We start from the raw sequence: 16,045 nt of genomic DNA, 5'->3' as shown, positions 1-16,045 counted from the left end.
TCAATGCGGAGGAGCAGCGGTTCTACTCCGAGTCTCTCTTGGATGACAGTGCTTCTGTCCGACTTACGGGTCCGACTTAGTGCCGGCAATGCGAACCAAACTCTGACACCGGTCATACAGGGAACGGACAGCTTGAATTAGCTGGTCCGATACCCCATACTCCCGGAGTACTCCCCACAAAATTCCTCGAGGAACACGGTCAAATGCCTTCTCCAAGTCCACAAAACACATGTAGACTGGTTGGGCAAACTCCCATGCACCCTCAAGGACCCTGCTGAGAGTGTAGAGCTGGTCCACAGTTCCACGACCAGGACGAAAACCACACTGCTCCTCCTGAATCCGAGATTCAACTATCCGGCGGATCCTCCTCTGCAGAACCCCTGAATAGACCTTACCAGGGAGGCTGAGGAGTGTGATTCCACGATAGTTGGAACACACCCTCCGGTCCCCCTTCTTAAAAAGGGGAACCACCACCCCAGTCTGCCATTCCAGAGGTACTGCCCCCGATGTCCACGCGATGCTGCAGAGTCGTGTCAACCAAGACATGCCTACAGCATCCATGGCCTTAAGGAACTCCGGGCGGATCTCATCCACCCCCGGGGCCCTGCCACCGAGGAGCTTTTTGACAACCTCAGCAACCTCAGCCCCAGAGATAGGAGAGCCCACCGTGGAGTCCCCAGGCTCTGCTTCCTCATAGGAAGACGTGTCGGTGGGATTGAGGAGGTCTTCGAAGTATTCTTTCCACCGATCCACAACATCCCGAGTCGAGGTCAGCAGCACACCATCCCCACCATACACGGTGTTGACTGTGCACTGCTTCCCCCTCCTGAAACGCCGAATGGTGGTCCAGAATCTCTTCGAAGCCGTCCGGAAGTCGTTCTCCATGGCTTCTCCAAACTCCTCCCATGTCCGAGTTTTTGCCTCAGCGACTGCCAGAGCCGCAGACCGCTTGGCCTGCCGATACCTGTCAGCTGCTTCTGGAGTCCCATGAGCCAAAAAGGCTCGATAGGACTCCTTCTTCATCTTGACGGCATCCCTCACCACTGGTGTCCACCAACGGGTTCTGGGATTACCGCCACGACAGGCACCAACCACTTTACGGCCACAGCTCCGATCATCCTCGACAATAGAGGCACGGAACATGGCCCATTCAGACTCAATGTCCGCCACCTCCCTCGGAACATGGTTGAAGCTCTCCCGGAGGTGGGAGTTGAAACTCCTTCTGACAGGGGACTCTGCCAGTCGTTCCCAGCAGACCCTCACAATACGTTTGGGCCTGCCAGGTCTGACCGGCATCCTCCCCCACCATCGGAGCCAACTTACCACCAGGTGGTGATCAGTTGACAGCTCTGCCTTTCTCTTCACCCGAGTGTCCAAAACATATGGCCGCAAGTCCAATGATACGACCACAAAGTCAATCATGGAAGTGCGGCCTAGGGTGTCCTGGTGCCAAGTGCACATGTGGACACCCTTATGCTTGAACATTGTGTTTGTTATCGACAATCTGTGACGAGCATAGAAGTCCAATAACAAAGCACCGCTCGGGTTCAGATCAGGGGGGCCGTTCCTCCCAATCACGCCTCTCCAGGTCTCACTGTCGCTGCCAACGTGAGCATTGAAGTCCCCCAGCAGAACAAGGGAATCGCCTGAGGGAACACTCTCCAGTACATCCTCTAGAGACTCCAAAAAAGGTGGGTATTGTGAACTGCTGTTTGGCGCATAAGCACAAACAACAGTCAGGACCCGTCCCCCCACTCAAAGGCGGAGGGAAACTACCCTCTTGTTCACCGGGTTAAACTCCAACATGCCGGCCACAAGCCGGGGCGCAACAAGAATTGCCACCCCTGCCCGTCGCCTCTCACTGCTGGCAACGCCAGAGTGGAACAAGGTCCAACCCCTCTCAAGAGGACTGGATCCAGAGCCCTTGCTGTGCGTTGAGGTGAGTCCGAATATATCTAGCCGGAACTTCTCAACCTCATGCACCAGCTCAGGCTCTTTCCCTACCAGAGAGGTGACATTCCATGTCCCTAGAGCTAGTTTCTGTAGCTGAGGATTGGACCGCCAAGGTCCCCGCCTTTGGCTGTCACCCAGCTCACTCAGCACCCGACCCCTGCGGCCCCTCCCATGAGTGGTGAGCTCATTGGAGGGGGGACCCATGTCGTCTCTTTGGGCTGTGCCCGGCCGGGCCCCATGGGCGTAGGCCCGGCCACCAGACGCTCGCCATCGTGCCCCTCCTCCAGGTGACTACTAATTTATTTTATTTTATTTTTTTTTTGTTTTGTCATTTTTTGTTTGTCCGTAGGAAGAGAGAGAAGAGGAACGCCAAGAGTCTACGTAGGACTGAGAGTCGGGACGTTGAATGTTGGAACTATGACAGGAAAAGGTAGAGAGTTGGTTGACATGATGCAGAGAAGCAAGGTACACATACTGTGTGCCCAGGAGACCAGGTGGAAAGGTAGCAAGGCTAGAAGTTTAGGAGCAGGGTTTAAGTTGTTCTATCATGGTGTAGATAGGAAGAGAAATGGAGTAGGAGTTATCTTGAAGGAGGAGTTTGTTAGGAATGTCCTGGAGGTAAAAAGAGTGTCAGATAGAGTGATGAGTCTGAAGCTAGAAACCGAAGGTGTGATGGTCAATGTTGTTAGTGGGTATGCTCCACAGGTAGGATGTAAGCTGGAGGAGAAGGAGAAATTCTGGTTGGACTTGGGTGAAGTGATGCAGAGCATACCTAGAAGAGAGAGAGTTGTCATTGGTGCAGACTTCAATGGACATGTTGGTGCAGGTAACAGAGGTGATGAGGAGGCAATGGGCAGGTTTGATATCCAGGAGAGGAATGCAGAAGGACAGATGGTGGTTGACTTTGCAAAAAGGATGGAAATGGCTATCGTGAATACTTTCTTCCAGAAGAAAGGAAGCTAGAGAAGTGGAGGTTTGCCCTGGAAAGGTGAGGAATGAAGGTTAGCCGCAGTAAGACAGATTACATGTGTGTGAATGAGAGGGACACAAGTGGAATAGTGAGTTTACAGGGAGAAGAGATCAAGAAGGTGGAGGAAGGTGAAGTACTTAACAGTCCAGAGCAATGGAGAGTGTGGAAAAGAGGTGAAGAAGCGTGTACAGGCAGGATGGCACGGGTGGAGAAAAGTGTCAGGTGTGTTGTGTGATAGAAGAGTTTCAGCTAAAATGAAAGGAAAGGTGTACAAAACTGTGGTGAGACCAGCGATGTTGTTTGGTCTAGAGACAGTGTCAATGAGAAAAAGACAGGAGACAGAGCTGGAGGTAGCAGAGCTGAAGATGCTGAGGTTCTCTCTGGGAGTGACCAGGAAGGATAGGATCAGGAATGAGTACATCAGAGGGACATGTTCAGAGGGACATGTCCAGAGGAGAGATAGGGAATATATAGGTAGAAGGATGCTGAGTTTTGAACTGCCAGGCAGGAGGCCTAGAGGAAGACCAAAGAGGAGGTTTATGGATGTAGTGAAAGAGGACATGATGGTAGTTGGTGTGAGAGAAGAGGATGCAGAAGACAGGGTTAGATGGAGGCAATTGATTCGCTGTGGCGACCCCTGAAGGGAAAAGCCGAAAGGAAAAGAAGAAGATTTTTTGTTTACATTTTCAAACTTTTAATAGTTTGATGATGTGACTCTCATCGCCCACTTCTGTCCAAATTTCTACTGTCTTCTATTTTACTTGAGTAAGTATTGGCATAAGTTATTTTAAGTTCATTAATTCATCGTGTAGTTTAATGTAGAGACGTTCAGCTCAGCCTTTCCCCACTTTTTTGTTGTTATTTAAACAAGATTGCTCGTGTTTAATTATGGAAAGAGAATGCCGTTTTTGTTGCAGCGTGTTTACTTCCATCCAAAATGAAGCGATCAAGGACACATTTGTTTTTACTTTCCACGCCCATCCTTATTCATGGTGTTTGCTTTGGCAGAGAGATGCTTGATTACAGCAGTCGCAGCAATCAACGCCTTTTGTCCAACCTGGAATTCCCTGAGTAACCTCTCCAGCTAATTAGCCTCCTTGTGCTGGGGGAGAGACACGTCCGTATCACGAATAAACACTCCAAACTTGCCGCTGCACAAAGTCAGCTTGTCTCCCGAGTGTCACGTCTTGTTGCCTCGTCCGTGTAGCGAGAGCTTTTCAGAAGCAGGCGGCTTAATTGGCGTGAGGTGTATTAAAGGTGATTGGATTGTTTCCTCAGTGTTTTATTGCTCCAAGGTAGGAGGAGGCGGCGTTGTCATGGAGATAGCTAACCGGCCCTGTGGATTTCTTTTTTGTGTGTGAATTTAACAAGTGTGGGCTTGTGGAAAACAGACATTGAGGGCAGTATTGACCAGAGAAACAGACACAAAATGTGAGCTTTCATGTAAAGTGGGAAAGAAGCACACAAATGAACAGTCAATATAAGGTGAAACTGTTTTACTAATATATGTGAAATAAACAGTCACGCTATTAAAATGACACCAACGCTTCAATTCACCTCTAAAACAAACTAGAACATTTTCAATTTTCAGTCTTTACATCTTCTCATAGAAGGCATTCTTGACACACAAACACACACACACACACATACACTCACATAGCACAATCAGAGTTGGGCAACACTTAGATGTGACTCATGGAAAAACACTGGGACAAGAGGCAAGCACACACACAACAAGCGCATTGTCCTCTCTCTCTCGCTCTCTTCCTTACTCACACAAACACACACACACACACACACACACGCTTAACCGCTGGGATCCCCAGGGACTTTTCCAGGTAAATTTATGCTCATTTTTTGCTCATAAATGTGGTTGTGTTACTCCATATGGAATTAGTTTTCCCAATAATGCTTTTTTCATGAAAAATTGGAAAAGTCTAATTTGTTCATAGATCAACCAGACACTGGGGGCAATTTTAAACATAAATATGACAAATTGAAAACGCATGATTGTGTAATGCATTGAAAAAATGTGGTTATAATGGAAGTCAATTGGACTTTTTTGTCCTCGAAGGACCTGAAAGGGTAGTTAAATCCAGAATCTGACACTGCAAAAAACATCCTAATCAATTTTATTACTCATCTTAAGTATATTTATGCCTGATTTATAAAAACAAAAAACAAAATCCCTTTCCCACTCCTAAGATGTATTATATGGAAAATCACTCATGTATGTGGTTTTATTTCAAAATAAAAACAGTGACATCATTGAATCATACATATTTCGTATTTTAGGACTGATATATATATATATATATATATATATATAAATTATGTTTGTTGGGAGTTTTTTGGGAGATGACTTTTTTGTCCTCTTGGGACCACAAAGGGGAGCAAATTAAAGGGTTAACTTTCACTTTCAGTTTCTAGAGGGGCGTGGCAACTGCTTTGTATGTTCTGCACACCATCATTCTGGGCTCTTTGTCCATCTTCCTTGTTGATGCTAGAGTCCACCAAATATATTGCTCTTATTTTTAATACAATTTGAAAACCTTGGAAATGGTGTGAACTTGGACTATATTCTCCACTTATCGTGGTCGGGTATGGAGCCAATTAACCGCGATAAACAAGGGACGACTGTATTTGTAAAAATCTATTGTATATGTTTAATATTCATAAAAAAATATGACATAAAACAATAAAATAGAAACGTAATAATAAGAAAATAAGAAATGTATTACTTTATGTAAGACATTATTACATTATTATATATCCTCTATTTTATTTCACAAAATATGTATTTTTTTATATTCAATGTTACTTTTACATTTATTTAGTATTTTATTAATTGGACTTGTAGTTTATTATATATATACACACATACATACTGTATATATATATATATATATATAATTTATTATATTTATTTTTTATGCTTTTGTAAATAATTGTAGATATTATTACTATAATTTTTGCACTTGGTGCATCATCATTTATCCTTTTAATTATTGTATGAAAAAAAGCGTTCTTAATACATATTTCATTTTTTGGGGTTTTTTTTTTTACAAAAAAATATTTGTTTTTTTAACTTGTAGAGGTTTCTCTTGGATAGCATCAACGTAGTACAGGTTACAGTGTAAATGCTGTCTATTGACAACAATAGCAACATTTTCTGCGCCAGCAAAATGTGCATTATTTGAAGAACAACACAAAGTGAATGAATTTTCAAACACAATGTCTTTTGTATTTTCTACAAACCGCCATGCCATTATAATTGCATGAGTATCCGTGGAGCTTCAGCGTATGCTCGCACATGTTGGCCCCAAAGTTTGCTGTCCTCTGCTGCACTTGGGCAACTTTTAACACCCACTCAGCCTCCCACACAAACACATCTTGGCAACCATATTGACTTCTAAGTACCACGCAAGCTAGCGAGCAAGCAAGCGTATGGGCGCTGAAACGCCAACACAAAGCTCTTATGAACCCTTCCTGTCTCATGTTTATGCATCACACACAATCAAGACAAGGGAGTTATTGCACGCGTTGTGAGCTCCTCGACGTGGGCAGTCGATATGTAGATGAGACTGTTTATATAGTTCATTGATGCCTTTTCATTTTTCATTACTTGTGTGTGCAAACCTACCGGCACGCTGGGCTCGGACACAGCGATGCTATCTGGGTACACGGTGGCCTTCACACACTGGTCCAGGGAGGCGGCGAAGCGGTACGCCTCGTTGGCGCGATCACAGCGGTTCCTCTGGGAGCATCTGGAGAGAAGACAGCCATTTTGAATGATGTTCTAAGAGTAATGTGTGTCCCGAGAGCCTGTCTGTGTGCACCAAACGCGACAAAAATCTGTCATCTCCTTCACGTGTTTGCTCTGCTTTTGAGGGAAGAGGCGCTCAAGCGCTTGCTTTTGAAGTTGTGGCTTCTCATGACATCATGAAGGAAAAACCTCTTTCCTCTCGGACATGATACAGCCTCTGAACCGCACCTAGCTAGATGAGCCCGCCCCCTGTACACACACATTGCTTTGTGTAAAAAAACAAAAAACAAAAAAGAGGCTTCACTACACATCCTAAAATAGTTAGGCTAATTGTATGACACTTGGCTGGGACTACTATTTTAAATTCAATTTATTATTAAAATTCAAAGTGCCCCCTCTTTTGCAAGGTTTATAGAACAGGAGAGGCGCATACATGCTCACACTTTATTTGTATTAACCAAGCACATATTTTTGACATACTGTAATTCTGGCATATTATAATGCTTTACTTATGAGTACTCATGAATATCTCTATCTAAGCCTACTGCACCCAGCACTTTGTAAAAAAAAAATAAAATAAAAAAATAGGTTTCGATACATAGTTATGCTAATTGTGTGAAACTTTTATTATCATTTTTAAAATTCCAAGACCCTCTCTATGGTAAGTTGTATATAATGGGGCATTTGCATATATGCCCACATTTTTTACCCTTGAGACCAATTTGGTCCCATTAGATTCCCATAAGAAGCATATATTTCTGATATATCTCTTCTTCTGCTGACTCTCAACGAAGGCGGTTACATCCTTTCCCTCTCCTCTCCTTCATCTTCCCTTCTTTGCTTCTCACGTCTCATTTTGTCCTGTGTCATACTTTTAAGAGCCTCTCTCTGTATTGCTCTCCAAATCTAAATCATGGAATTGATCAACTGGTCTCTCCACGGTATTGACAACACGAGAAGCTCGGGTTCAAGGGAACGTTCACCGCTGGTTACGTGATGAAGTGGAGTGTCATGTGCCTGGAGATTCTTTCTGTTGAGGATATTGAAGACATCCTATTCAGAACCATGATAACAGGTCTGTTGCTGATTGGATGAGGCACTGTCCTGGTGTATCGCAGAATTTGGAAGACGGAGACAGCAGTCCAACGTGCCCAGCAGCTGCCCGTCATGAATGATTGCTCGGTCGAGAGACGAGAATGGACAAAGTAGCCGAGTCTATTGAAATGCGGCTACTCGCACTAACCCAAACAATCTAATTAATCGGCATTTCGGACGACCCTCCCCTCGACCAAGGTCACTGCTAGAACAACTGCTCCAGGAGATTGCTGCAGTGAAACACTCTAGATCCTCCACCCCTTTGTCACGGACATCTGTATTTGTACTTTATTTATCCCACAGCGGGGAAATTCACTTGTTACAGCAGCAAGCAAGGTACGCAAGTAAAGAATACAGTGTAAAGAATACATAGTGACTACAACATGGTTCAGGTGGTGCATACCGCCTGACAGCGGTCGGTATGAAGGACCTGCGGAACCTCTCCTTCTTACACCGTGGGTGTAACAGTCTGCTGCTGAAGGAGCTGCTAAGGGAACCCACAGTGTCATGTAGCGGGTGGGAGGTGTTGTCCATGATGGATGTCAGCTTAGCCAACATCCTTCTCTCCCCCACTTCCTCCACGGAGTCCAGAGGACCGTCCAGGACAGAGCTCGCTCTCCTGATCAGCCTATTGATCCTGCTCCTGTCCCTGTCTGTGCTGCCCCCTCTCCAGCAGCCCACAGCATAGAAGATGGCTGAGGCCACCACAGAGTCATAAAAGGTCCGTAAAAGAGTCCTGCACACACCAAAGGACCTCAGTCTCCTCAGCAGGTGGAGGCGACTCTGGCCCTTCTTGTAGAGGGCGTGGGTGTTTGACGGACCAGTCCAGCTTGTTGTTAAGGTGAACACCCAGGAATTTGTAGCTGTCTACCAACTCTATGTCCGCTCCCTGGATGTTCACCGGTGTGAAATGGGATGTTTTCCTCTGGAAGTTAATGATCATCTCCTTTGTCTTGCTGGTGTTGAGTTGCAGCTGGTTAAGCTCACTCCAGCTGACAAAGTCCCTGATGACCGTCCTGTATTCCAGATCATTCCCCTCCGAAACACAACCAACGATGGCTGTGTCATCGGAGAACTTCTGGATGTGACACTGTGTGGAGTTGTGTGTGAAGTCCGAGGTGTAGAGGGTGAAGAGGAAAGGGGAGAGCACCGTACCCTGAGGGGCACCTGTGCTGCTGATTTTTGACTCTGTCTGGGGCCCGTTCACGGTCGTCTCCATGGCAACTGTGGTGTTATTGAGATGACATCTTGCAGACTGGCACCAAGACCGTGCGCTATACAGAGCGACTTCTTCAGGCTTACACACACACGCATCGGAAAACACACACACACCTGCAAATATGCTACACACATCACCTCCCCTATCCCACGCCTTCACCGCTTCATGTCCCCAGTGCGGACGCGGGGGTTCGCAGCACGCGCTGAAATATGGCTGCAATTGCTGCGGCTGGCTGCCAACCTGCACTGGAACACCTCCACCCCCCTTTCTTCCTCCCCTGGTGCAAGTCTTTGAGTTCTATGTTGTAAAGTGTGCTTATTTGTGTCTAGGTTTGTTGGCAGTCCAAAACTGTACTCCCCCATAGGAGCATAGTTTGGAGTTGTTTTTTTTTTCTCCTCCCCTCTCCTCTTGACTTTTCTCTCCCCCTTTTATCGCCCAGTCATCCTGTCCTGTCTACCCCCGTCATACTGTGTGGTATGTTGTATATGTACGGACAGGTGACTGCACAATTTTGCTTCCTCTGTTTAAGTGACGAGTAAAGGCCATTGTGACTCTGACTGATATACTGCAATCCTAACATACTCCAATAATTTACTCTTGGATATTCATTAATATCTAAATAATATCGGTCTACTACTCTCACCACTTGATGGAGGACAGCTTTGCAAAAAAAACCCCCACCAAATTTCACCTACTGGCCTGGCATGCATATGACACTCATCTCTGCAGCTCTGTGTGAACTCCTCATCTGTTTTGACTTTGTTGTTACTTTGCCATGCAGTGAGTGCAAGCGACACACCACTCCCAGCTGATGGCAACGTCAACGCCCACACGACGCCCCGACCATCCGCCACGTCGCTCATTAAAACTCCTCTTTGCCGCCTCCTCTTCCCTATTAAACGTGTGTCTTCCCTCCTCACTCCCAGCCAGCCAGCCAGCCAGCAGAGTGTCTGAGTGCCTTGTTGGCTGGCTGGGTGTCTGGTCGCAGCAGCTCTAATTGGACTCCGGCGGGTCAGCCTCCGTCCAAGGTGCACTGGCTGATGGGCTGCGACTACAAGCTGTGTGTGGTGTCAGTCAGGCTGTATCATGCTGCTCAAGCACACACTCTCCTGCTGACTCGGAGCTACATCTCCATCCAACGCCTTTCAGCGCAATTATTTTGTCAGAACTTCAAGCAACATCCAGTGCATGAGAAGAGACACGCACACGCACACGCACACACACACACACACACACAGTGTACACTTACATGCTCCCTGGGGTGTTTAGAGAGCAGCAAAGTGCAGAGTTAGTGTAGTAGTGCAGCAGTGCGGTAGTGTGAAGCTCCCACTGGGAAAGATGTTCCTGTTTCCTCATTCACATTTTATTTTTCTGTACTATAAGGACATGTATTGTTACTATCAATGTACCCTTCTTAGTATCTTAAAGTATCTATCTTCTTTTTACTAGCTTAATGTATTCCTTCTTACTATCTTCATATATTTCTTCCTATCTACTTTGACACATCTGATACTACCATGACACATCTTTGTGCCTATCTTCATGTATCGTTATTACTACCTTGACATACTGTATCTTTATTGCTTTGTTACTATTTTGATGTGTGTTACTATCTTGACGGAACTTTGTTGCTATCTTCATGTACAGTATATTTGTAAGTATCTTTATCTATCTATTACTATCTTCATGTTTCTTTGTTACTATGTTCATGTATCTGTTATTATCTTCATGTATCCGTTACTATCTTGACGCAACATTGTTACTATCTTCATGTATCTTTGTTACTATCTATGTATCTGTTACTATCTTCATGTATCATTGTTACTATCTGCATGTATCTACTATTATCTTGAAGTATCTTCATTAGTATCTACTGTATACGTATCTCTGTTACAATCTTGATGTATCTTTGTTTCTGTCTTGATGTATCTTTGTTACTATCTTGATGTGTCTTTGTTACTACCTTGACGTATCTTTGTTACTATTTTTGTGTATCTTTGTTACTATCTGCATGTATCTTTGTTACTATCTTGATGGATGTATCTATTGTATCTTTGTTACTACATTAATATATCCTTTTTACTATCTTGATGTATCTTTGTTACTACCTTGATGTATCTTTGGTGCTACGTTGATGTATCGTTGTTACTATGTTCATGTATCTGTTACTATCTTCATGTATCTTTGTTACTATCATGATGACCTTTGTTACTACGTTGATGTACAGTATCTATTACTACTTGACATATCTTTGTTACTACAGTATCTATACTATGTATCTGTGTTGCTATCATGATGCATTTTTGTTACAATCTTGGTGCATCTTTGTTATTTTCTTGACATATCTTTGTTATTTTATTGATGTATCTTTGTTACTATCTTGTATGTATCTTTGTTGTTATCTTCAAGTATCTTTGTTCCTTTCTTCGTACCATCTTAATGTATATTTTTCTACTATGTTGATTTATCTGCTTGTTTTACATCCATCATTAATTGACAGACATACAAAACCTGCCAAAAGTGAGTACAGCCCTCACATTTCAGCACGCATGATTAAATCTCCTCCTGCGAGGAGCAATCACATGACAGTCATTTGTTGCTTGCCTGCATGTGCGTGTGCATGCAATCATGCCGTACCCTGGCCCACTGCTTGCAATCGTGCCGTGCTTTGGCATGGATCATTGCACTCACGGTAGCCAAACATGCCGGACTTTAGGTGTTAGGGGCTTTTCAAGTAACCTCCTCCAAACTAGGCCATGATTTCTACTTACTTTTTGTGCACAATCTTGCTAAATTCTCCTAGAATCAGGCAAAATGGTCATCTTATTCTCCTTGACATCACCAGCCCGTCATTGTAGCATTGTAAGCGGTGCGTGTGAATGTAACACTAATGGCTGCTGTTGTTATTATGAGCACACCGCAAAAAAAAATAAAAAAACTACACAAAAGTAAAAGTCATTAACTGACAAACAGCTCAGCATTGATTTTCCCTGCAGTGATTTATTATTGTTTTTTAATCAAATGGAACTTGGGGAGGCAAAGTGCGACGAGAGCGGAGGACGGGTGATGCGGCGGGGGTGGGCGGACCGATGCAGGACGGCTGCTGTTGCCATGGTTTCGGGACGAGGCCATTATCTCTGTGTAGTTAGACACTGACCCCCTTGCCTCTCTCATTAGCCGGGAGCACTGGCGAGTGTTGACGAGTGGCCCGCCTTGCTCACCAAGACAAATATGTTGATTATGGTACTCTGATTTGGCTCTTTTGTCCCAAAAAGTAACATGCATTTATGAAGAGCGCGCTCTCTCTTGGGTGCCGCTTCCTGCCCACTAACATAGATTGTCTATTTAACAAAGCAAGACTGACCAGTCTATGTACTGTATAAGCAGCAAACAGTGTGCCACAGTGTATAATCAAAACAAACTAACTTGACAGTCACCTACCGGTCCAAATGATGACCCAAGCATTCAAACGCGGTGCATTCCCACATATAAAAGCCTCTTTTCGGGGGGAGGACATGGCCGCACGACTAATCTAACAACCACAAGATGGTGCTTAAGATGGATGTTTTTTGTGCGACTGAAGAGCGCTCAAGGAGAAGACGACGACGTCGACGACAACGATGTCCCTTTGAGCTGCAATCAAACCGGCGGGCCGAAGAGTCATCAAATACTCTCATTCTCCTCCTGTCCTTCTCATCCCATCACGTCCTATTCTTCAAGTGGTGCAGCTGCCGCTAATTAAAGGAGCTGACATGAATGGAGCAAAGGAAAGAAGAACATACTTAGATACCTAGGTAGCAATGATGCTGTTCAATGAGGCACCAGTGAACATTAAGCGAGAGACAGGACAAGAAGGAATATGGCGGTTGGCAGCTGTGAGCATAGGGAGGGGTGGTTGATCAAAGCCAGGATGTTTATGTGCAAGGAAGCAAGCCTCTCTGCATGAGGAGATGATTCGAGAAAGGAGAGAACGTCTAAGGATGGGAAGATGACATGAGCGTTGCTTAGATGCTAGCTGCGATACGACGGGGGGTACTCAGATAATTTAGGAGAATCCACAGCGCGGGGGTGGTAGAAGTGGGAGCGGGGTGGGTGATCACAGCTGTGGGTGGCAGCGTGGCTGGCAAGAAGCGTCGTCTCCAGCATCTCCAGCGTGGGGCATGAAGGAGCGAGTTCCATCAAGTGTGCAGCTGCTTGACGATGGCCATGATTGGCTCATTGATTCGCTTATGGGACATAGGGTTTGACCTCGGGACCCTCTATTGTACCCTCTGAACTAAAGCAGGACATTAAATACAAATATTTAGTTACTTTTTATTTATATAAAGTAAAAAAATATATAAATGGTATATATAATAAATTACATAGTTGAGCAAACAAACACTTCTCCAGTCAGATCGTGGACTTGGTTCAGTATAATTTTAATCAAAATAGTAGTCATGCTAAAATGTCGTTGTGCTGCTGGATTTTGATAATATCCGAGTGATACTGGAAGTTTCTTTTCTTTTCCAAAAGACGAGAGTTTAAAACAAAAATGGACAAAGCAAGTGCGGAGAATGAGAGACAGATGGAAGCTGACTGTCTACTGTTCTTTACAGTGATGAGTTCACTGGCAACTGCTATAAAGGAACACCTTTCCAAGCAGCATTTGGATTGAAAGTAAGGTAGAAATGCATTTTTTAAAAGGACGCGATTCTGCCGGTACACAGGGAAGAAAAGACAATAAGAACAATGTCAAAGTTGCCACAGAACAGAGTAAGTCGTGTCTTGTTTACATAATGTCTTCTAAACGCTATTCCATGGTTGCGACAAGGCTGTAAAGCATTACACACAGCGATATATATGCGATATATGCCCGCTCAGCTTCTTAAACCTGCAGCTCATCCTCTGTATATTCAGGCTCAAAAAGATAAGGTTCTGGATCCTCATTTGTCCAAAAGTAGTCGGCGGGGGCGGCTCTCACGAAGTCTGGCATGATTAGTACGTAGTCGCAAACAGACATGCGGTTGACACGCTACCGCTGTTGACAGAAGTAGCGTTAGATCCTATCTTTGGGCTCTGTGAAATCAATGCGCCCAGAAAGGAAGTTCTGCTTAAGTTTAAAATGATGAAAATACTGTTAGTATTACTTGTTATCATGAATGCACCTGGCACTGCATGGTCATAGCATGCATACACAACAATAAAGCGTTGTTGGAGGTTTTTTAGAGGGCTTCGTAGTCGAAACACTGTAGGTATGTCCCATGACGTGCATTGTTAGCCCCGTCGTGCTAACTGTTTTTCTCTCTTTAGAACGCACAGAAAAGAGAAGGACGTGTGTTCGTGTTTCACGTAAGGATTGTGAATGACGGGCAAACAAAATTCCAAAAAGTTGTGCTTTACGGAAGCACCTGCCAGGCCGGGGGAGGGGGATTGATTAAAACCAGTAAAAAACATTGGATGAGCTGACTTTGATCATGTGTGATTCAAAAGACGAAAACGCGCCATTCTGCATGTGTGCCTGCCCTGGTACATAGCAGCAAGGCCTCCACTCCGGCGATGGGGTCGGGGCTGGCCCACAGCTGAGCAGCCGAGAGGGCACAATTAACTTAAATGAATGAACTCCCAATCTCTCTGCCACGTCTCCGTGAGGAATAGTGCGTCCAAGTTCCTGTTTCTGAAGAGCTCATTTATGGAGAAGGATTTATTGGCGATGGAAGGTGCATTTAATAATCCAAAACGACCCAATGGGAATGATGTCATGGTGTGTGCATCCGCTGTGAGTCTCAACCACTTCCCACGGTGACGTGATTTCCAGTTGGATCGGCAGGCGAAATGTTCGTCCATCGATGTAAACACGGAAGCGCAGGAGGGTTTAGGGGTCCAAGCATTCAGGGTCCGGGCTGCGTATCCCGTTATAATAAATATAATCCTCCATTTCACACCTAGATTTTAATTAGCCTTTTTAATTACTTCTTGCGTGCTTTCCCCAGAACAAAAGGCAGTGGTATCATCCGCAAATAATACCAACTTTAAATCCTTTGTCACTTTAAAATTGAACAGTTTTGGTCCCAATATGGACCCCTGGGGTACTCCACACGTAATATTTAAACCAGATGTATATTCTCCTAACCTTACAAATTGCTTCCTGTTTGCTAGGTAGCTTTTAACCCAATTCAAGACTAATCCTCTGATGCCATACCTTTCTAATTTTGTTGTTAAAATATTGTGATTAATTGTATCAAAGGCTTTTGTCAGATCCATAAATACTGCAACTGCACATCTTCTGTGGTCTATCGCAGTAAAACATGACTTAAAACATGACTGGGCTAAGCTTTCCCTTCCACTGTCTCATGCACTCCCAATCATTATTAAAGTAAAACTGTACATATACTATAATTATGGCATTTATGGTATTTTATATTGGATTGTGGCCTCTACAGCGATCCTTCCTATCATTTTTCTCCTGCTCCTTGCACCTTTGTCCGTAAACATCAGCTTTACAGATGCCACATCTGCGAAGAAGTCTAAACTGACAAATGGTGCTTTCAGTCACAGTAAAAGTTGTTTTTCCCCCCTGATTTTTGTCTTATTGCTTTTATTCATCCAAGTGGACAATGTTACTATGAGAAAAAGAAAGATGTTTACTACCTCTTCAAGGCTGTCAAACGTCCTCGTTGTCTCGTGCGCCCACACAAAAGCATACAATTAACATGCAAACACGGAAGCTAATGTGGAGCTAAATGATCCCCGTGTGAAGTCGCACAGACAGTAACGAATACACCCCCCCCCCCACCCCCACCCCCTCATACCTCCATCTTGCCACCTCTGCATGCCGAATTACCTTGTCGCTAGGCAATTATTTGTCCTGTCCCAGCTTTTGGAGTGATGCAAATTACTTTAAGTGCACTTTTCAGGGGCCGCCGTCGCTGTAATGATGATTGCAGCCCTGCCCTGACTGACAAATATTCAATGCCTGTACCTTTTTAAAAAGAGGGGCTGCTTTTTTCTTTTTTTCCCCTCCTCCTTTTTTTTTTTTTGGGGGGGGGGGGGGGGGCGCTAA

The 16,045-nt window shown here is 44.6% G+C and overlaps 1 protein-coding gene across 1 annotated transcript in view; it reads right to left on the bottom strand.

Moving 5' to 3' along the window:
* The window catches only part of plxna2 (plexin A2), a 231,996-nt gene that overhangs the window by 83,363 nt on the left and 132,588 nt on the right, over positions 1–16,045 (bottom strand). The window contains exon 6 of the mRNA XM_054783875.1: positions 6,567–6,690. Coding sequence (XP_054639850.1) covers positions 6,567–6,690 — 124 coding nt within the window. The remainder of the gene's footprint in view (positions 1–6,566; positions 6,691–16,045) is intronic.

This window comes from Dunckerocampus dactyliophorus, chromosome 1, assembly GCF_027744805.1.
Source record: "Dunckerocampus dactyliophorus isolate RoL2022-P2 chromosome 1, RoL_Ddac_1.1, whole genome shotgun sequence".
NCBI lineage: Eukaryota > Metazoa > Chordata > Actinopteri > Syngnathiformes > Syngnathidae > Dunckerocampus > Dunckerocampus dactyliophorus.
The sequence above is the reverse complement of the archived record's forward strand: the minus strand, read 5'-3'. Positions and strand labels throughout refer to the sequence as shown.